This window comes from Pelodiscus sinensis, chromosome 21, assembly GCF_049634645.1.
Source record: "Pelodiscus sinensis isolate JC-2024 chromosome 21, ASM4963464v1, whole genome shotgun sequence".
In the NCBI taxonomy this organism is placed as follows: domain Eukaryota; kingdom Metazoa; phylum Chordata; order Testudines; family Trionychidae; genus Pelodiscus; species Pelodiscus sinensis.
Genome location: NC_134731.1, coordinates 11953417 through 11976631, shown reverse-complemented (window position 1 = coordinate 11976631; position 23215 = coordinate 11953417). Strand labels below are relative to the sequence as shown.

Here is a 23215-nt window from a genome sequence, read left to right as displayed (position 1 = left end):
AGTCTGGGCAGGTATATCGGACATGGGGAGGGAAGGAAGGTGTGAAAGGAAGGGAAGGTGGGGGCGCTGGGAAACATGGACCTGGAATGGGGAAGTGCACAGATCTTTATCACCTGCAGCCAGCCATGGCGTGGTGGAGCGGCGCTCGCCCTGCCTTCCGGCCCAAGGCGAGGTGCCAGCATAGGGTGGGGCGCAGGGTGTAGACTGGAGCAGGAATTTTAAGGTGAATGGAATGCGGTGGGACCATCCGGGCGATGTGACTGGCTGATCCAAGGCCTGCGAAGCTCTCCCCATGCCCTAGCTCACCGAGCGAAACTGCATCACCCACAAAATCCCCCACGCCTGGCAGCAGTAACGGCCCTGCAAAGCCACGCTTTTTCCTGTGAATGGAGCACAGGGCTGGGAGTCCTGAGAGCGGGGTTCTGCTCCCTGTTTTGACCCGCTGGGTGACCAGGGGCAAATCATTTCATCTCCCCAAGCTGCATTTCCCTAGCTATGAAATGAGGATAATGAAACTCGGACCCTCCTTGGGGAATGCTTTGAGGTCCCCAGCTGCAAAGCGCTGTATTGCTACTCTTTGTTCTGAAAAGGGCAGGGCTAGCGATAGAAAAGCTAGCCTAGAGAATGGGCTTCATCTCAGCAGGCCACAAGATTGTCATAACTAAGACGGTCTTCTGGGATACAGTCATTTTTCTAACTGTGCTTGCGTACTTGCAGTGTTCCCTGGAAGCTGTGCACTTGTGCGGCCGCTCAGGAAGGATTCCGATGTCACCCAGCTGATTAGCAGAGTGCCCACCGCTAGGTTTTGTTTCTGTTAGTGGTGCACCTGCCTTGGTACACATCAAAATTTATTCCACGCCTGGATGGAAAAGATTAGTGGGAACATTGCTTGTGGGCTATGCTGATGGAACCGTAGCAGCATTTTGATTGGCTGCAGAGGGAGCGCCTGGCTCCCACGGTCAATGTTGTGTGCAGTCAGTACCCTCCTCACGTCACGTGCCCTGGTTTTACGTGCATGTCACTTTAATAATACCGGTAGGGAAAAAAACCACATAGATGGAAACCTGCAGAATCTGGCCGCCCTGCGCATAGACAACAGTAAAGAAAATGTCTCGTGGGGCCAAACCTAAAGCCCCGATGGGTCATAGCTGCCCATCACTGGTCTAAACCTAGTGTGGATGTAGATTCAGTTAGGGTGTGTCTAGACTACCTAGTTTTGTCGACAAAAGTGGACTTTTGTCGACAAAACTATACCAGCGTCTACACTACCGCTGAGTTCTGTCGACATAACGTTGACAGAACTCAGCAGTTTTGTCGACGCTGGTATGCCTCATTTTACGAGGCATAACACCTTCTGTCAACAGAACTCTGTCGACAGAAGGTGTTATTGCCTGTAACGTTGCGTCCAGACTATGGAGTTCTGTCGACAAAGCAGCTTGCTTTGTCGACAGAACTCAATGTGTCTAGACGCTCTTTGTCGACGGAAGTTTTGTCGACAGTATCTGTCGACAAAACTTCCGTCGACAAAAACGCGGTAGTCTAGACGTACCCTTATAGTCACCAGTGGCACTTAATACTGCTTGATGGTGCTTGGCAGTTCCCACCTCTCTTGGGTGCTTGCTGCTGTGAGAAAAACCAAAGCTGCTGCAATACGGGGCTTTGAAGCAGTCTGCAGTTCCCAGCAAACGGGAGCCTACAAAACTAAAATAGAAGGCCAGCGGACGCTAGCTGTGGCTAACAGACGAGAGAGCTCAGGGCGATTCCTGAAAGAGGGGGACTGACTTCAGTTCGTGTTGTGTTTGCTCAGCACCTCTGGAAAACAGCATAGACGGCTACACATTAGGAAGGCACATATGATAGACAGGCTTCTGCAAGGCGCCGAGGGCCCTCCTCAGTGGAGGGACTCCGTATCCATGGAGATCAGGCAGTGCCACTAGTTGGAGCTGGATCCCAGTTTGGCTCCAGATCTAAAGCTATGTCTACACTACAGGGCTGTGTCTACACTGGCATGATTTTCCGGAAATGCTTAAAATGGAACAGTTTTCCGTTATAAGTATTTCTGGAAAAAGCGCGTCTACATTGGCAGGATGCTTTTCCGGAAAAGCACTTTTTCCGGAAAAGCGTATGTGCCAATGTAGACGCGCTTTCCCGCAAAAAAGCCCCGATTGTCATTTTCGCGATCGGGGCTTTTTTGCAGAAAAGAAATCTGTGCTGTCTACACTGGTCCTTTTTCGGAACAGTTTACCGGAAAAGGACTTTTGCCCAAACGGGAACAGCATAGTTTTTCCGGAAAAGCACTGATGATTTTACAGTAGATCGTCATTGCTTTTCCGGAAATTCAAGGGGCCAGTGTAGACAGCTGGCAAGTTATTCTGGAAAAGCAACTGATTTTCCAGAATAAGTGGCCAGTGTAGACACAGTCCAGGTGTTTTGCGCAAAAACCCATGGAGCAGCCACACCTCAAGCGCGTTTTTGCACAAGAAAATTTACAGTAAAATGGGAGAACAGAGGGCTTACCTCTTCTACGAGGAATAAGAACATAAGAACATAACATAAGAATGGCCGTACTGGGTCAGACCAAAGGTCCTTCTAGCCCAGTATCCTGTCTGCTGACAGTGGCCAGCACCAGGTGCCCCAGAGAGGGTGGACTGAAGACAATGATCAAGCAATTTGTCTCCTGCCATCCTTCTCCAGCCTCTGACAAACAGAGGCCAAGGACACCATTTTATCCCCTGGCTAATAGCCTTTTATGGACCTAACCTCCATGAAATTATCTAGCTTCTCTTTAAACTCTGTTATAGTCCTAGCCTTCACAGCCTCCTCTGGCCAGGAGTTCCACAGGTTGACTACACGCTGTGTGAAGAAGAACTTTCTTTTATTAGTTTTAAACCTGCTACCCATTAATTTCATTTGGTGTCCTCTAGTTCTTCTATTTAGGGAACTAATAAATAACTTTTCTTTATCTGCCCTCTCCACACCACTCATGATTTTATAGACCTCTATCATATCCCCCCTCAGTCTCCTCTTTTCTAAACTGAAAAGTCCCAGTCGCTTTAACCTCTCCTCATATGGGACCCGTTCCAAAGCCCTAATCATTTTAGTTGCCCTTTTCTGAACCCTTTCCAAGGCCAAAATATCTTTTCTGAGGTGAGGAGACCACATCTGTACACAGTATTCAAGATGTGGGCGTACCATAGTATTATACAGGGGCAGTAAGATATTCCGGGTCTTATTTTCTATCCTTAATAACTCCTTTTTGAGCAAGAGTTCTTGAGCAAAAATGTGTATGTGTGTGGACGCTCAACAGGGGTTTCTTGCACAAAAAGAGCCTATCAGAAAAAGCACAGGTGCTCTGGTAGCCTTTCTGTGAATGGCCATCAGAGCTTTCCTGCACAAGAGCGTCCATGCAGCGTGGATGCTCTCTTTCTTGAAAGCACATCGCTTTTGTGATGCACTTTTGCGGTGTGGATGCGCTTTTGCGCAAGAAGTTTTTGCGGAAGATCTCTTCCACGAAAAGCTTCTTGTGCAAAAACCCTGCAGTGTGGGCATAACTGAATGTCTCCAACTTTGGCTCCAGATCTAAATGTCCCCAAGTTTGCTGCATGGGGATTCAGAGGGTTGGATGCTAGCCCCACCCTCTGCTTTGCGATCCCAGTATACTAATGCTCGTGGTGCCTCTTAAGGGCAGAATGTAAAGGCTTTTCATCTTCACCAGGACTGTTGCACCTTGAAGTTGTGAACCCAGCCCTTTTCCTCCCCTGATGCCTTCTCCCAAGTTTCAATCTCCTGGTGGGAGGAACAAAACTGCTAAACCGAGCCAGCCGCTCCCATCCCTTGATGGCATTTGACTGCCAAAGAAACCCAGGCTAAGCACATGTCCTCCTTGGAAGGGAACCCAGCCGCAGCTCTCCTATCCCACCTGAACAACTCCTTAGCGCTCAAATACTTGAGGAGAGGCAGACAAGAGCAATCCCATGGGGCTGCTGCCTCCACAAGATTCTTGGATGCAAATGTACCTCGTCAGATCCCTTTTGCTGCCTGGTCGGTGCACTGGGGTGGCTGACTGACCCAGGGTGCTCGCATGGGGCACTGCATTTCCATGCGTCCCACCCACAGCGCTCTTCTTAGCACCCAGCCTTCCAATTGCATATGAGCCGCAAGATCCTGCTCGCTCCATTTATGGGCCCACAGCCGAAACGAAGATGCCATCAAGCCATTGCTCTGCCAATGCCATTTATGTAGTAATTGCCAGATGCAATTGCTTCCCTTCATAGCTCATTAGAAAGCATTTTTCTCCACAGCAGACAGTTCAGAGAGGATGCCGCAAAAGCAGATCGTAAAAGGCAGATATTGATTATAAGCCATTTAAACAAGCCCGTGCGTGTTTACTAGCATGGACTGAGAGGTAGCCCTCTGACAACCAGCCAGTTTCCCAAGAAAGCAGCTGCTTTGGGGGGTTTGCAATGAAATTGGCTGGGGGTGATGGACAGTGAGCAACTAAGAAGCAGGACGGGGAAGGAGGGAGGACACTGGGGCTTTATCCCAGGGGTAAGTTGCCCCGGATTTCTTTCCATTCCTTTTATGTTGTTATGGAGCCTGCTTGCCAGGGAGAGGGAGTCACTGGAGTCCTCGGCAGTACAGCTAGTCCAAGCTGCACAACATCCTGCTGGAACCTAGGGCACGTTTGCCTTCCCTCCTCTTGGGCTGGGCTTGCTGGGCCGTGCGCCCAAAGAGGTGCAGGATAGAAACTAGCCTGAGGCCTCCCTGTGTCTCAGTTCCCCAGCAACAAAAGGGAGATAATTAAACTTCTTATTAATTATCAAGTTCTGTTGTTTGTATTGTGGTAGCATCTAGGAGCTCCAGACATGGACTCAGCCCACATCATACCAGGCACGGGACAACCACAGAACAAATACATGGTGCCTGCCCCAAAGAGCTGCCCACTTCCTCTCTCCCACCTTTTCGTCTCTCTTGTCTGTAGAGTGTGGGTCCTTCCAGGTATGACTCTCTCTCTCACCCAAAGGGGGTGAAAGATTTTTGTAGCATAGTGTTCACATTGGGTGTGCTGACTTAGGCATAAAAGCATACAAACATAAGAATGGCCATACTGGGTCTGATCAAAAATCCATCCAGCCCAGTACAGTATCCTGTCTGCCAATAGTGGCCAATGCAAGGTGCCCCAGAGGGAGTGAACCGAACAGGGGATCATCAAGTGATCCCTCTCCTGGCTTCTATTTCCAGCCTGTGACAAACAGAGGTTAGGGACGCCATTCCTACCCACCCTGGCTGATAAGTACTGATGCACTTACCCTCCAGGATTGTATCTAGCTCTTTTTTGAACCTTGTTAAAGTCCTGGTCTTCACAACATCCTCTGGCAAGGAGTTCCACAGATTGACTGTGTTTTGTGTGAAGAAATACTTCTTTTTGTTTGTTTTAAACCTGCTACATATTAATTTCATTTGGTGAACCCTAGTTCTTATCTTATGGGAACAAGTAAATAACTTTTCCTCGTTCACTTTCTCCATCCCTGTCATGATTTTATAGACCTCGATCATATCTCCCTTTCGTCTCCTTCTTTCTAAGCTGAAAAGTCTCAGTCTTTTTAATTTTTCTTTATATGGCACCTGTTGCAAACCCTAACTTTTTCATTGCCCTTTTTTGAACCTTTTCCAATGCCAATATATATTTTTTAGATGAGGCAACCACATCTGTATGCAGTATACAAGATATGGACGTACCATGGATTTACATAGAGGCATGTCACTAAAAGCTGTGTAGGTAGACCAGCAGTTCCCAACCGTCGGGCCGTAGCCCAGCCCTCTGGCTGCCAGGCCACAGCGGCTCTGAAGGTTGGGGCTGAGGTACGCTGTTCTTGCTGCAGCTGTTGGGGGAGGTGTGTCCTGCCCCACTTCTCAGCCAGCCAGTGCCAGGCAGGGGCGAGGTCTCCTCAAGGCTCATGACCTAATAAATCTGTTTGTCTCTAAGGTGCCACAGGACTCCTCGTTTTTGCAAATACACACTCAGGGTATGTCTACACTACCCCGCTAGTTCGAACTAGCGGGCTAATGTAGGCATACCGCAATTGCAAATGAAGCCCGGGATTTGAATTTCCCGGGCTTCATTTGCATAAGCAGGGTGCCACCATTTTTAAATCCCCGCTCGTTCGAACCCCGTGCCGCGCGGCTACACACGGCACGAACTAGGTAGTTCGAACTAGGCTTCCTAGTTCGAACTACCGTTACTCCTTGTGGAATGAGGAGTAACGGTAGTTCGAACTAGGAAGCCTAGTTCGAACTACCTAGTTCGTGCCGTGTGTAGCCGCGCGGCACGGGGTTCGAACGAGCGGGGATTTAACAATGGTGGCACCCCGCTTATGCAAATGAAGCCCGGGAAATTCAAATCCCGGGCTTCATTTGCAATTGCGGTATGCCTACATTACCCCGCTAGTTCGAACTAGCATTTCACAAGGAGGAAGGAGAAAATGTGTTCCTCTTGGTTTCTGAGGACAGGACAAGGAGTAATGGGCTTAAAGTGCAGCAGGGGAGGTTTAGATTGGACATTAGGAAAAAATTCCTAACTGTCAGGGTGGTCAAATATTGGAATAAATTGCCAAGGGAGGTGGTGGAATCTCCCTCTCTGGAGATATTTAAGAACAGGTTAGATAGACATCTGTCAGGGATGGTGTAGACGGAGCTTGATCCTGCCTTGAAGGCGGGGGGCTGGACTCGATGACCTCTCAAGGTCCCTTCCAGTCCTATTATTCTATGATTCTATGATTCTATGAATGGCGGCGCCCCGCTTATGCAAATGAAGCCCGGGAAATTCAAATCCCGGGCTTCATTTGCAATTGCGGTATGCCTACATTACCCTCCTATTTCGAAATAGGAAGGTAGTGTAGACATACCCTCACATGCCAACCCCTCTGAGATTTTCCAGCAAAGAGGCAATTGACTTTCACTCTGGCCAGAGGTCCTGGAAAAATAGGGAGTGAAAAAGGGCACCCCCTCCTGCACTATCCCCCCCCCCCACCCGGCACTCCAGCCAGGGAGTGTGGTTGGGGCCTTGCCTCAATCTACCCAGCACTCCCTCTGGAGAGTGAGGTCGGAGGCAGTGGGGCTTGCCATGCTCCAGCTGGGGTGGGGGGGTCAGGGGCTTACAAGTCCCCATGCCCTGGCTCTGCTCCCTGACAGCCGCACCAGACTGGCTGAGCAGGGCAGGCGCTGGGGCAGGAACAAAGCTGGGATGGGGTGAGCGGGCCTGGATGATAAGTGGTCCACTCAGGCTTACATGTGGCTATGCCACTAAATAGATCAACAACTGACCCTTGTAAACAAGTGGTAGAAACCCCAAACTAGCCATTCTGCGCCAGGGTGGCTAGAGATGGCAGAGACTTGGCCAATCCTTCCCTGATGCCTGGCAGTGCACCAGGAGGCTTGACCAGAGGAGGCAGATGCAAAGGACCCACCATGACAGATCACTCCTCACAGGTCCTGTCTCCTGTTCCCAAGTACCTGTGGTAGCAAGTTCGCCTTTCCAAGGAAGCAAAGTCAAATCTCCCTGACTGGGGCCATTTCAGCTCTGCAAAGACCAGCTGCAATAGAGCTGAGTCAGCGGGCTCTGTAATGAGTTATTACCCGGCCTACCGAAAACTCCTGCCAGGCTGTTTTTCTGTGTCAGGTCGGGAACAGTTGTGTGTGGCTGCTCGCCTCCGTCTCAGGATCGTACATTGTGCTGCTGCCGAGTTCGCAGTTAGGGAACGAGGGTGAAGGTCTGGCAAGCGGCGTCTTGTTTCTTTTCTGTTTCCTTTCGAGCTTTCTGAAATTGTGACTTTGCCTCAGCCTGGGCATGGCATTTTGCAACAGACCGAACAGTGAAGGTTGGGCCTTTTGAGGCTACAAAACACCCCTGCGTACTGTTGTGTGCTTGCATAGGGTCTGAAATTGCTCCATGTACAAGTGCTGCTGAGTTCCACCCCAGAAGTGGCTGCTTTTAAGTGGCAGATAGTTGCTCTTTTTATAAGACTTGGCCAAATGCATTCTTTTGGTTGCTCGGTGATTTGAAAGCAGGCCCCATGGCAGAAAGATTGCTTAGAGGTGGGGAAAGGCACGGTTGCACAGGCTGCATACCTTATCACCCCCCCTCCCTCACCAAGGCTTGGAGAGAGTCAGAACAACCTACAGAATGGGCAAACCAGACAGGGAGTGGTCAGGAGCTGAGCATGGAGGAGATGCACTGATGTAGCACACTTCCCAGGGAGCCACCTGTGGCAGGCAGTGTTCCCTGTAAGATGTGCGCTTGTGCAGCCACTCAGGAGAGATTCAAATGCCGCCCAGTTGGTTAGCAGAGTGCCCACAGATGGCAGCATGTGTTTCTACCGGTGGTGCACATCTGCACATGCCTCAGTGCACGTACAAATTATTCCACACATGGATGGAAAAAAATCCGCACATGGGCGGAAAAGATCAGAGGGAACATTATTGGCAGGGGATATACAGAGCAGCAACCTCCCCACAAAAAGACCCTCGCAGCTGCCTCTGGAGGGAAAGAAGTGACGACTGCACTCCCGACCCCTCAGAGAGATGAAACCAGTCCTCAGTCTCTACCTGGCTTTCAGCACCAGCATTGCTTAAGGAATGGAGCTCAAGATAACGATTGTTGCTATTATTAGTGGGCGTTCAAGCTGTGCCTGTTTCATCGCTCCCACTGGGAATACACGATAGAGCAGGCAACTGCTAATTAGCCAGTCTTCCTTAATGCTGCCTCTGTCAGGGAACTAGTAAAAAGACTGTAAAGAAAACAGTCATGTGATGATTCTGTCCATGGCTGGCTGGTGCTCGAGGAGTTAATACACTCGCCTTTCCCTGATGGAGAACCTTCATTCAAACCCTGGTCAAAATACAAGTGAAAACAGGGGCGGATATAGGGCAGGGCAAGCGGGGCGGCCGCCTTGGGCCCCGCACTTCAAGAAGCCCCACGCATGCGCCGTGGCAAAGGGGGGGCCCCACGAAATTGGGCTGCCCTGGGCCCTGCAAAATGATCATCTGCCCCAAGTGAAAACATTGATGTTAACAAACATAAAGCTGGATGTTCTAACCCACCCTGTAATCCCAAACCCTGTTCCAGAGAGGCCCAAGATTAGAACAGTGGGGCTTTTCAGTCAAGGACTACGTTAGGCCAGCTCTGTACTACATGGGAAGGGTGAATTAGGGACGCATTTATAGCTACATAAATAACGTAGCTGGAGATGACAGACCGTAAACCCAGCTTGGCACCATCTCCACAGCAGGAGGTTGACATCCCTTACTCCTCGCGACAGCGCCCTCAGTGTTCAATTTAGTGGGTCTTTACTAGACCCACTAAATCAAACACCGGAAGCTCAATCACCACGGTGTCAAACTCCCGCAAGTCTAGACACGGCCTTACCCTACCAGAGCTGAGGGTGGAGATTTGCCCATCACAAACTTCTATGATTCTATGAAACTTCCTGGTAACCTTCGGCAATCTCTGTCCCTTGGCTTCCTCATCTGTAAAGTAGCGATAATTTCCCTGCCTTGGTGGGGAGCTGTGAGGCATCGTTCATTGATGTTTTAAACCTCCTGAGGTCATGAGGCAGAAAGAGAAATGTAAAGTGTTATCCAAATTGCTGTACAGATGTAAACTAACGAAGCCTCTTCACAACACCTCTGTGAGCAGGCTGAGTAAGTGTTATGTTATAATCATGGAATACGAACAGAGCAATTAGATACAAACGTAAGATGCTCTTGCTGGAAGGCTGCCTCGTAATGCTACTTTATTTCTTAAAATCCAGAAAGTTTGCACACAAACATGAAAAGCAGAGTGAGAAGGCAGGCTGCTCCCTAAGGCAAAAATTCAGCCCACCTTGCTGTAAGCTGGCTCTTTGCAAACTGACTGATGTGCTAAAGAGCCAAATCGCACACTTTCCAACAGCGTCCTCTACTCTGCAGGCAGGACCAAGAATAACTTAGTTTGACCAGTTTTCAGTATGTTCCCTGTCACTGTCCTATGGGGGTGGAAATGAAATTCAAAGAAGAAAAGGGGATGAGGCCATAGCCACAAAAGGGGCCAGATCTGTTTATCCTATTGTGTGCTGTCAGCCTGGGACCGAGGCGTGCTGAGTCTGCTAGGCCACACGCTTCCCAGACTTCCACATTAACGCCTGGTTTTTAGGCAGTTTCTGACATGACTCGGAGACAGTCAGGCAGCGAGGCTGTCAATCATCAGAACAAGGGCAGGGAGTATCAGGGTGGGAGCTGCCGCGAAGCATCTCTGTGGTAAAAAGTCCTGTCAGCACTTCGGCTCTGGCAGTCAGCTTCTGACGGGAACCGAAAGTAGGCAAACAGGCTGCATGCTGTTCCCCAGAGGTGACTGTGCAGTGAGCCAACGGCCACAGAGAGAAATGCTGACTCCATGCAGAACACACAGCACGCCACAGAAGCATGAGGAAGGATCTAGTGGCTTCAGGGCAGGTTCTTCCCTCCTCTGGTTGGAGCGCACGGTAGCAGCAATTGGGCCTTGACGGGACAGGCTGCTTGGGGATAGAGTCCCAATGAAAATGGGCTTGTTGAGTAAATCTCTGTACTTTGCCGACTACGGGCAAGCGAAAGTCCTGTTGTGGGTTTGTGTGGTGGGAATCAGAGCCGGTCTTATGAGTGCGCAAGCCGGGCGGTCGCCCGGGGCTGCTGACAGAGCCGGTCTTCAGGATGGGCCACAACCACATTTCGGCCCAACCTCCCGAATCCTCCCCCCAGGTTTCCCTGGTTACTCCCTGACCCTTTAGTTGCTGTTGTTATTTTGCTTGACAAATTTTTGTCCGGTATTTTTTTTAAACCATCTGGCAACCCTACAGGCGAGCTGGGTGGTCGCCTGAGGCTGCTAATTGGTTAGGACCAGCCCAGGTGGAAATGTTGCTCCTTGTCTGTTCTCATCATCCTTAATACAAAATACTATGCAGGAGTGGGAGTGGGAGTGAAGGAGGGTAGGGCATGCATGCCAAGAGCCTGGGCTTTGTGGGACCATCCTGTTTTGATTCCCAAATCCTGTGCCTCCGGGGAAATATGGTGGTACCCTGGTTATGCATGGTGCATAATACAGGCAGGGGCAGAGCTGTGATTAGTCATATGCAGAATATGCAGCTGTGTAGGGCACCTGAAAATTTGGGGCACCACTAGGTCTTAATGGCCACCTGCCTGCCTCTTTCTATGCCTGCTTTGTGGCTCTGCTTCCCCCCAAGAGGACCTAGTTAATTTAAAAGTTTAAAGGCCTGCCAGACCTATTAGCAAAACACCTAGGCTACGTCTACACTACAGGGTTTTTGCACAAAAACCATCAGAGTGTCCACATGTCAAGTGCGTTTTTGCACAAGTAAATTTACAGTGACTCAACAGAACAGAAGGGGTTTTTGCGGTACAGGCAGTCCCCGGGTTACGTACAAGATAGGGACTGTAGGTTTGTTCTTAAGTTGAATCTGTATGTAAGTCGGAACTGGCGTCCAGATTCAGACACTGCTGAAACTGACCGCCAGTTCTGACTTACATACAGAATCAACTTAAGAACCCCAGGCGTCCCCAAGTCAGCTGCTGCTGAAACTGATCAGCAGCTGATTCCAGGAAGCCCGGGGCAGAGCAACTCTGCCTGGGGCTTCCTGTAGTCAGCGCTGGTCAGTTTCAGCAGAAGCTGACTTGGGGACGCCTGGGGCAGAGCAGCTGGGGTGCTACTGGACCAACCCAGCAGCACCCCATCTGCTCTGCCCCAGACGTCCTGATTCAGCCGCTGCTGAAACTGACCAGCAGCGGCTGAATCAGGACCTGGGGCAGAGCAGCTGGGGTGCTGCCGGGTTGGTCCAGTAGTGCCCACGGGCACTGCAGGACCAATCGGCAGCGCCCCAGCTGCTCTGCCCCAGAGTCCAAAACAAAAGCCTGGTCTGCTGGGGGGGGGGGAGCACACTAGCTGCGCCCCCCCCCCCAGCAGACCAGGGACACGGGGAGCAGAGCCGCAGCGGCAGCGGGGTGCCGCGCCTCTGAGGCTTTGCTCTGGCAAAGCCTCTGAGGCGCGGGACCCCCCGCGGCTGCGGCTTCAGTCAGGGTGCCTGTGGTCTGCTGGGGACCGTCCCCAGCAGACCACAGGCACTGGCACCCAAGTGGCAGCAGCAGCGGTTCCCGCGCTTCCGAGGCTTTGCTCTGGCAAAGCCTCAGAAGCGCGGGAACCCGCCCGGTGCCCCTGGTCTGCTGGAGACGGTCTCCAGCAGACCAGGGGCACCAGAGCAGCTTACGAACGGGGCTTTCTCGCCCTGACTTCCGGGGCGAGAAAGCTCCGTTCGTAAGTGCGGATCCGACGTAAGTCGGATCCGCGTAAGTCGGGGACTGCCTGTATAGGTATTCCTTCGAGCTCTTGCACAAAAAGGTGTGTGTGGACAGGAAACAGGGTTGTTTGGCACAAAAACAGCCTATTGAAACAAGCACAGGTGTCCGGGTGGTCATCGTGTTGATGGCAATCAGAGCTTTCTTGCGAGAGAGCGTCCATGCAGTCTGGACGCTCTCTTGCGCTAAAGCACATCACTTTTGCGATGCACTTTTGTAGTGTGAACACGCTCTTGCACAAGAAATTTTTGCGATCTCTTCTGCAAGAAGCTTCTTGTGCAAGAAGCCTACAGTGTAGATGTAGCCTATAAGAGCCATTCAAGTGGTAATGAAGGCGTCTAACAGGCATTTGCCAACCCCAGTTACAGACTGTCAGTTTCTGAATTGACTGTGTTAGTCGACAGGACCTGATTTTAAAATGTACTTTAAAACTATTTCATGGGTATGTTGGTGAAGATTATAAAATCCCAGCTCCCAAAAATTGTCATCCCTCCCCTCCGGGCTGCCGATGGGCACAGGGGTACCAGTTTAACAGCACTGTGTAGGGCCCCATTATTCCTAAGCACGGCCCTGCAGGGAGAACAACTGCTTCAGCTGTTCAGTGGCTCCAAGGGAGCTCAGAGCTACCCCCGGGCGGGCTGGTCTAGAAAGCAGGGGCTGAGCCTGCTCCCAGAGGAAAGCCGGGCAGCAGCCCAAGGGATTTCACTGAGCAAAGCCGGCACGATGAATAGCAGACGGCCATGGCAGGGTGAAGCCGGGGTCAGGAGGATGCAGAGGAGGATTAAAGACACGTGGGTGCTATCGCCCTCTTACAAAGGGGCATAGCAAGGTGAAGCAGTTTGCCGTTCTGCCAGCCATTGACCCAGGTCACCATAATCTCTAGCTACTCTCCCAATGCGAAGGCTCAGTGGGGGCTCCAGACCCACCAAAACTGTGTTCACCCCCCTCTCCTGGGCAGATCCTTCCTGGTAGCCTAGTATCGCAATGGACTCTTCCCCATCCCACCACCACCTCCCAGCATGTATTGCTTCTGGCCCACCAGAGCTAGCCTGAGACGTGTTTGGAGGAAGTGAGAAAACCCCTTGGCTCCTAGATGGGGTCATCAGTTTATTGGACTCCTCTTGCCATTTTCCTCCCCAGGAAGCTCCTGCTGCCTTTCTCACCCCTGCCATGGGCTTTCCTATTGATTGCCTCCACACCTGCACACGGCTCCCATGGGGGCCCTGATATGTAAGCACAGCCTTCCTCAGACCAGGCCTAGAGGCTGTTCCAGCCAGCGTTGTACTGTTAACCCCCACAGACCCATTTCTCACACCCCTTGTCCTAGGTGCTGGATCCTAACTATGATTTGTATTATAGTCACACTCTGATGCTCCATTTCCCCTGACCCCCGGAAGGGGCGGGGCCTGGGGCAGAAGGGGCGGGGCTGAGGACCAGCCTCCCCCCCAGAGCCTCCTCCCTCCCCACCCCCAAGTTCTCGTCTGGGGCCGGAGGCTTTAAATTAAAAACACAACAAAGGGCTTGTGGCTCCCGGCCTTGACACTACTGCATGGTCTGGCAGCCACCTGGCATTGCTGCAGCTATTTAAAGGGCTCCTGCTCATGGCACTATCCCGGCAGGGGCCGGAGCTCCGAACCCCGCTGCCAGGCATTACGGTAGCGGCGGGACCATGAGCTGTGAGCCCTTTAAATTGCTGCTATTTAAAGGGCTCATGGCTCCAGCCCCTGCCAGGGTAGCACCGTGTCTGGGAGCCATGAGCCATTTAGATAGGATCCTGCTCCCTGAGGCACCGTCTGGAAATTTGGTGGCCTGGGCAGCAGGACCTAAACAGAAGGCAGCCAGATGCAGTCTGGATCACAGTGTTAAGCGGGATGGATCTGGCCCCTTGGCCGCATCTAGCCCAGCCCGGGTCTAAAGAAACAAGCGAGCCTGGTCCAAGGTCATGCAGCAGAGGGAGGGCTGTGAAAGTCGACTCGAATGCCTTTCCGGGAACAGCCCCATTTATGGAGCTTGATCCTCAGTCCAGGGAAGCAGAGGATGGGAATTGATTCCTTCTGCATCCTGCAAGCTGCAAAAGTCAGCGTAGGCAGGGCCCGCCTTATATCACAACCCTGCCGGAACCCTCTCTTGCCCCACTCCGGTTTCGGAAATGGTGTTCCTGGCTGTTGCCGCTCTCTGCAGGAGGGGGGCAGGTTTGAGGCTGCACTTTCTTTTCTCTGCAGGCTCTAGAGAACAAGCCGCGCCCTGCTGGTACATCAATTTGGCTTGAATCCTTGAAGGAGCTGACTTAGGTGTGGCACATTCACTGGCAGGCGGCCAGTCCATGTGGATGTGAAAGGGATTTAGGAGTCCCATTTTGGATCTGAATCTCAGAGCAGCATCTGCTTTGGGGACTAGGACAGTAATCGGGCGGGGAGGGTTGCTGGAAGCCTGTCTGAGGGTGGAGGTGAGAAAGGAGAGACCTGGGCTCTGCCCCGTACTTCCCTGCAACTTGCAAAGTGCCAGCGAAAAACCTGCAGAGCCCATGTCAAACTGCCCATGTGCAGAAAATTCTCCTGACAGCGTTCACTCGGATCAGCCCCAGAACGGATTATCCCTTCTGCTGCTTATGCTTTGAAAAATGATACGGGGCCCATCATGTTGTGACTAGAACTACCGTGAAAAAAAAATCCTAGTGCTGCTACCGAATTACCAGCGACGGCCATAGGCGCGGGAATTATGGGGATGGGATGTTGCAGCACCCCCAGGTCCCTGACCTAGCACCCAAGGTCTGGGGTTCTGCTGCCAGACCTGCATCCAGGGACCCAACCGCCATCCTGCGCTTCAGGGGCTCTGCTCCCCGCTGCTGCCCTGTGCGCTGGAAACTCTGCTGCTGGCTCTGGTCCTGGAGTCCCGGCTGCTGGCCCTGTGTGCTGGGGGCTCTGCTGCCAACCCATGCCCTGGGTCTCAGCTGCTGGGTCTTAGGGCTTTGCCTCCGGGCCTTGATTGGAAGGGAGAATAAAGGTTAGGGGGGAGATGACAGCACCCCACTCTTAAACATTCATCATTGCTAACCTCTTCCACGGCAAATAGTCACTACCCAGAAGGGCAGATGGTACTGGGAGAACTTTAAAATACCTGGGCTGTGAATCTGCAGAGAATGGGTTAATTTCTGCCTTCCATCACACCCATCCAACCCTGAGGAGCAGAAACTGGCTCTCGCTCTGTGTTTACACTCCATCGTTCTTTCCCCTCCCCCCTCCCTCGTTAATGTAACTGAAGGCGAGTTGAGACAAAGGAAGATTATGTCATTACCTCTGCGAGAGATTGCGAACACGTCTCCGGCCTGACACCATTAATATTTTTAAGCAACTGCTGTGCGCTGGTGATTAGGGTGTTTGATGACACAGATCTCTCTCTCTCTCTTTTCTTTAATATCCTGCCCTTTTTATTCGCCTTCCTGGGTGTCAGTCTGACTGCCTCGTCTTTGGCGTCAAAGGCTGCACTGTGCCACGTTCGCAACTTCACTGGACACGCTGGCCTAAAATGAGCATCAGAGAATGGAGAGCCAGTCTGGTCTGTTGCTAGGATGATCATAGAATCAAGGAAGATTAGGGTTGGAAGAGACCTCGAGAGGTCAGCTAGTCCAACTCCCTGCCCAAAGCAGGACCAACACCAACTAAATCATCCCAGCCAGGGCTTGGTCAAGCTGGGACTTTAAAACTTCTAGAGATGGAGATTCCACCACCTCCAGAGGGAACCCATCCCAGTGCTTTACCACCCTTGTAGGGAAATCATTTTTCCTCATATCTACCCTAGACCTCTCTCATTGCAACTTGAGACCATTTTGCTCCTTGTTCTGTCATCTGCCACTACTGAGAATAGCCTCTCTCCAGCCTCTTTGGAACCTCCCTTTAGGAAGTTGAAGGCTGCTATCAAATCCCCCCTCACTCTTCTCTTCTGCGGACTAAACAAGCCCAAATCCCTCAGCCTCTCCTCATAGGTCATGCGCCTCAGCCCTCTAATCTGAAAACAAAACAGAACAAAGACTGAGCCCCTCTGTTTGATGAGGGGCTGTGTGTGTGTCAAAAGCAAGCAACTGAGTTCATCAAGACTGGGATTTTCAGAGGAACCAAAGAGATTTAGGGTTAAGTTTCTAGCTCCCTTAGGCTCTTTTGAAAATCCCGGTCCGGTTAATAAGGATAGAGTGCAATCTTCAGTTCCTTCATAGACAGTGGAAAATAACCATGAATGCAAAACCTAATCAAACCAAAAGCCCTAGAGCAACTGCTACCAAAGACCCTGCCAGTAACAGGCTAATAGAACCATGGGAGTTTCCATAGAGGATCAGACCAGTGGTCCAGCTAGCTAAGGTGCTTTGTTTCTGATGGTACCCAGAACCAGGCGCTTCAAAAGAAGGTGCAGGAATCTCAGTAATGGCCAATAACCTGGCCAGAGAGGCAGTCTTAGCAGCCGGCTTGTGCCTTGAAACATGGAGGTTGGTAGTGACATGGGGAGCAGTTTCTCCAGCTCTCTCTGGGTACAGTAGGTCCAGTCTCAAAGCAAACACATGCCCAGCATTTCTGCACAGCCTGAGTTGTTTTAAATGTGTGGGTTTTTTTTTCCTCTTTAGGTTCTCAGTCAACCATGCTCCTAGCTCCTCTGTAATCCTGGATTAACACTCTGCATTCTCTCTAATCAGGTGGTGGAGGATCCGGAAAGAGGTCAATAACACCTGCTAATAAGTTTAGCTGATTGTCTTACAGGATTTTTTTTCCTCCTCTTCTCCGACCCATGAACGCTGCTGCAGGGCTCAGCTCCGAGGTCAGCGCTGTGAACACACAAGGGCAGGATAAACTTGTCCCACCAAAGCATAATATCTTCTGTTCATAAATGATCATTCTATTCAGCATCTCAAGCAGGCTTGCTTCCTAAGATGCTGCCTTCAGACTGAAGGCTCTGGTTTCACTTGGGAATAGGATACGTTTAAGGGAGAACAGGCGAAATGGAAACCAGATACTGGCTATGTCTACACTATGAGTTTTCTTGGCAAAAAAATATGCTAATGAGGGATTCATTTGCATGAGTCGCGATCACATTTGCATATTTTTTGCCGATCCGTTTTTTCGCTAGGGTTTTTGTGCAAAAACAAGCAGTATGGACGTTTTCTTTTTGCACAAAAGCCCCTTTTCCCACAAGATCTTTATGCCCCAAAAAAGGAGGTTTATCAATCTTTCGGGGGGAAAAAAAACTAGCAAAAAAAAGGATCTGCAGAAAATATGCAAATGAGATAACGACTCATACAAATGAGTCCCTCATTAGCATATTTTTTGCCGAGAAAACTCGTAGTGTAGACGTAGCTACTGTGTTTGGATCAGGCTTATGTTTAAATTAGGGGTCAGAGACATAGTCCTCCTTTCCAGGGATATGTTGCTGTACTTGGGCTCATCTAGACTATGCTAGAGTATCGTAAGAGGATATGCAAATTCCACAGGAATTTGCATATCTTCTTCCGATCTCACTTTTGAAAGCGGAGCTTTCAAAAGTGAAAGTAGTTTAGATGCGGCTTTTTCGGCAAACCCCTCCCCCCCTTTGTCGAAAAGCCGCTTTTCCTCAAAAATGAGGTTTACGCAGCTTTTCGACGGGGCGGGGGAGGGGGAGGTTTGCCAAAAAAGCCACGTCTAAATTACTTTCACTTTCAAAAGCTCTGCTTTCGAAAGTGAGATCGGAAAAAGGGAATTTGCATATCCCCTTTCGACACTCTAGCGTAATCTAGATGAGCCCCTTTAGTGCCAGAGGTATCTATGCACCACACAATTTTAGCACCCCCTTACTTCTAGCATTGAAAATTGTTTACATGGCAAATCATGACACAAGGTATAAAAGAGTCATTTGCACTAGGCACGCGGCCCATGGGGGTTCTAGGTGTGGCCCTAGATGCGCAGGGTTGCTAGATTCGGATGGTTTGCATCCATGTCACTTTTTTCCTACCAATATTACTAGAGGGCCGTGCACAGAAATAGGGCCCTACCACTTTCACAGCTGTGGAAAATGTGTCACTGACTGTGCAATAAGTTCTTCCCTGTGAAACTGGCATCTCCTTGTTCTTAAGAGCGCCCCCTCAAAGGGGGCTTCCTCCACTGCCCAGTCAGACCTAGGGACAGGACTTGTCCTGCCCCTGCAAAACACTCTGGTGGTGGGAGGAGGAGACCAGAACAGACCCACCTCTGAGTGCCTGCCCTACTGTGTGGGACGGGGCAGCAGCCTGAGGTTCCTGCAGCTGAGTGTGGGGAAGGGGGTGCAGAGCTTCCTGCAGCTGTGCAGAGAGAGCAAATCTTGTCCCCTCCCAAGCCAGGCAGGACTAGCAGTGAGGAGCCCAGCCACACAGGGGAGATCGGACCCACCTCTTGGAACCTCCCATGGCTGCAGGAAGTTCTGCACTTGCTGCCTTCAGAGTCTAGCTCTGAGGGCAGCACAGAAGTGAGGGTGGCAATCCCATGACCCCCCCTCAATATGTTTGTGACCCGCCCCCCATTCTCCTTTTGGGTCGGGACCCTACAGTCACAACCCTGTGAACTGTCAGGTTTCAACCGCTGAAACCGTGACATTTACCCATTTTCAAGTCCTTCGGCCATGAAATTGGCCATAACAGACCGTGATGGTGGTAGGACCCTGCTCATAAAGCAAGGGCCAGGGAAGCCAGGTGCATGCTGATGACTCACCACATTGACGGTGCGCTGCCTCTGCAGCCAATCGGAGCGCTGCTGCGGTTCGTTGGGCCTGCCCCACCCATTCTAGGTGTGCCAGCGCAGTGAGCAAAACCACTTTCACCTAGGAGACTGTCTTGGGTAAGATTATCCCACTCAGAGGAAGAAGGGCCACTTGTGTAGTCCTTTCACTAGCCTAGATTGCCCACCATTGCACTAGGGAAATGGGACTCCGCATTTTCAGTTTCCTGCATAATTATTGGGTCCCTCACTTTGGATGCAACCTACACGAAGAGTTGAAAGGCTCCATATAGGCCCTAAGCCACCCTGTCCAGTCCTTCCTCTCCCTTCTAGTTCATTTCACTGCAGCCTGCTAGCATCATTGTGAGCACTGACTCTTGTCCTCTTCTCCCTAGATGACATCGACCGGGAACTGGAGAAGAAGTGCCAGATCATGGAAGCCCAGCTGCAGGAAAAGGAGAAGGATAATCTGGTGCTGAGGAAAGAGCTCACGCATAAGGAGAGCCTGGTGGCCGCGCTGAGATGCAGCCTCAGGAACAAGGAGAGGAAGTTCCTGGAGGAGCTGAAAAGAAGGAGCCACCGGGTGACTATTCTGAACACGGAGCTGCAGAAGCAGACGGAGGCCGCTGCTTATCTCTCCTTCCAGCTGCATGCCACCAAACAGAAACTGCATGTGTCCCGGCAGGGGGGCAAGCCCCCCTCCGGTGGGCTTCCGGACAAACCGTTCCCCACACAGTCTTTCAGCGAGGCGAGGCCCAAAAAACGTGTCCACAAGTCTCACATTCGGAGGCTGGTGACCGACTGCTCCTATAGCAAGGGGGCCACCAAGGACTCCTTCCAGAGGGAGAGGATGAGCAGCTGTGAAGAGGCAGACCCCATGCCCGATCCAGCACTTTTTTTGTACACTAAAAGGCACCACATTCCCCATCGCCAGAAATCTGAGCCCAAACCCCAAGCCCTTAGCAAAGCAGGGGCCGGTCTGAATGACAGTGCTGCTGCAAGCTACAGTCTACCGAAGCCCTCCCGTCTTCAATCCCAAGAGCAAGACGAAGGTACAAGCACTAAGCCTTCAGCCAAACCCAAGTCCTCGAAGGGTGAGCAAGGCAAACACCATGGATCCAGCCCCAGGAATTCAAAAGGTGTGGAGTAAAAACAAAGAAAAAGGAAGTGTGTGGTTGCTAAAGGCAGAAAATGAATTTGGCTATACCAAAAGGGAGACGGGGGCCTACAAAGATTTTGTCGCAGTCAACCCATCAAGAAGTAAAGTCCTGGAGAAGAAAGTGTGATTCCTTCAAGGAGATAGAAACAATCTGACTCGTCTAGGATTCCAGGGTGATCATGGAATGGCTGCCGTATCTCAAGGGGCGGTGGGGCAGGAGAGTGGGAAGGCAACCTTGCTGAGGGCATTTTGAATGTTGTTCTGGAGTGGACTGCAGGAGGAAACGATCCCTGCTGTGGAACATGACAAGAAGGTTTGAGCGTGGAGGGAACGGCTATTAACAATTGTCTAGAGCTTCCCTGTCGTAAAAATTTAGATTTCTGAGACTAAAAACTCTTACTGTTATTGTTAATGTTCCTTCTAAGTAAAACTGCTCTTATTTTCATTGGCACTAAGTGGTGGAGGGGGGAGTAAATTGAAGAATTGCACATAAAGCCGGTCACTAATGGTGAACGTGGCAATTGGCAGGATGAGCCAAACGCATCCTTTGTTCTAACTTCATGACATTGCTGGAGTTGGGGCTGAATTTGGCCCAAAATGTCTAACATAATGTAGTCCGGGTTCTGGAGAATGTAAGCAGCTGAACGACAATCGGTCAAGTTTATCTTAGGCCAGATCTATACTAGACCCAGAAAGTCGGCTTACGGTACGCAACTCCAGTTATGTAAATAACGTAGCTGGAGTTGACATCTCTTAAGCCAAGCTTGGTGCCATCTCCACAGGGGGAGGTCAATGGGACCAAACACTCTCATTGGCTTCCCTTACTTCTCATGACTGCGAGGAGTGCCAGTGTCGACAGGGGGTGCCTCAGTGTTCAATTTAGCTGGTCTAAAAGAAGATCCATTTCTGGCATGTAAGTACAGACGTGGCCTGAGAGATTTTAAGTCATCTGCAGAAACAGCATGGCCAACTCTGAAATAATCACTCCACAACACTGACATTCATATTTTCACCACAATTCCTCCTTTTTAAGAATTATGCAAAAATTAATGGACAAGATTTTGAAATATGACCATTGATTTTGGGCACCACCATTTTTGGGATGCCCAGCATGAACCATCTTAAAGGGTCAGATTTTTTTTTTTGAACCGGATCTGAAAATCAGGCCCCTTTAAGTTATCTCTAGGTGGGCTCCCAACATCACTAGTCATTCTTGATAACCTTGGCCAATACTTTTATTTTGCATAGCAGGTTTTCTAAATGTGCCCTAGTTACTCCACATCCGCGGCAGACTTCACTGTCTGTTACTACTGCTATATAGACACTAGGATGTTGTTTTTAAGACAAGTTGCAGTAGTTCTCCTCTGAAGTCCTGTTCAGAAGACTAAGTAACCAAATTAGCAAGGAGCTGCTTGAGAATGAGATTTCATACATCGCAAATGGTTTGTAGTGGAGCCAGCCACTTGTTTCTGCTGTCCTAATGAAGGGAAGTTACAAGGAAACCACAAATCTGTCTTCTTTGGGGCTTGAGACCCATCTTTCTGAACAGGTTCTTGCATGGTCCTCCGTACCATGCACGTTGCTACTGGACTGTAGCCTCACAACAGCCCAGGGAGGTATGGAAGTGCCAGCTTAGTGCCCTAACTACACCATTAACCCCTCCCAAGCTCATTAGAGTTAATGAGAGCAATTCCATTGATTCAGTGGGATTTGGGTCACACCCCTGAAGAGTTCCTATGTATATGATGGCTGAAGCACACCAAGGGTACGTCTACACTGCAATGCTATTGCAAGGAAAGCATCCGCTATTTCGAAATAACGGACATGCTATCTCACCATCCCTGTAAACCTCATCGCACGAGGGATAAGGGATGCTTGAAATAGCACTTTATTTCAAAATTTGGCACCATGTAGATGCACCAAATTTCGAAATAGGCTATTTCGAAATAAAATTGAAATAAAATATGCAATTTGCATAGCGCAAATTGCGTATCTTGTTTTGATTTTAGTGTGCAGTGTAGACGCACCCTAACATGCACCAGACGGTGTTGGGTAGTTGAGCCGTTTTGTGTCCACCAGGAGGCGCAAAGCTGCAAGTAGAGTCCTACCTGAGAAGTTGTTCAATAACACATGCACTGGAGCATCTGTTGCTATTGTGATTTAGGTTTTCTGTTTATTTACAAGCTACTTTTGGTTGGTTGGTTTGTTGGGCTACGAAAATGCACAGAAGGGTAAAAAAAGCAACAAGAGATAATAAGAACCAAAGACAGGGCTGGATTTCCAATCAGGCATGGCAGCTACTTGACTAAGGGCACCGGCATTTTAGCGGCACCTTACCTCTCTCAAACTGTGTGCAACACCAAGGTCAGCTGTCGGTGGCGGAAAGGGGGCCATTAAAGATGCTGTTCCTAGTGGCGCATATGGCATAAATCTGGCCCTGACCAAAGTGTTTAAAAATGCCCTTTGTTGAAGAAGTGAAATCATCTGGGTTCTTTTTCTCTTGGTCTTTCCAGAAATTACTGTCATCTTCCATGGTCCCTCTGGCGCTTTTGCTTCAACAACCCCAGACCCGCAAAAGCTCCTGCTGTGCCCTGTGGACTTTCTATGCCCACTTAGAATCATCGAGTCCTAGAACTGGAAGGGACCTCGAGAGATCATCAAGTCCAGTCCCCTGCCCTCCTGGCAGGACCGGGCACTGTCTAGATCAGTGGTTCCCAAATCATCCAATAGATGTCTGTCCAGCCTGCTCTTAAATATCTCCAATGATGGAGACTCCACAACCTCTCTAGGCCATTTATTCCAGTGTTTAACCACCCTGACAGGAAGTTTTTCCTAATGTCCAACTTAAACCTCCCTCGCTGCAGTTTAAGCCCACTGCTTCTTGTCCTATCCTCAGAGGTCAAGGAGAACTGTTTTTCTTCCTCCTCCTTGTAACCTCAGTCTTCTCTTTTCCAAACTAAACAAGCCCAAT

General features: G+C 50.4%; 1 protein-coding gene across 1 annotated transcript in view; it reads left to right on the top strand.

Annotated features, from left to right (window-relative positions):
- Positions 1–20689, top strand: part of CCDC92B (coiled-coil domain containing 92B) — a 74595-nt gene extending 53906 nt beyond the window's left edge. The window contains exon 4 of the mRNA XM_075904875.1: positions 19481–20689. Within this exon, the coding sequence (XP_075760990.1) occupies positions 19481–20235 (755 nt within the window). The 3' untranslated portion in view covers positions 20236–20689. The remainder of the gene's footprint in view (positions 1–19480) is intronic.
- The last annotated feature ends 2526 nt before the right edge of the window (positions 20690–23215 follow it).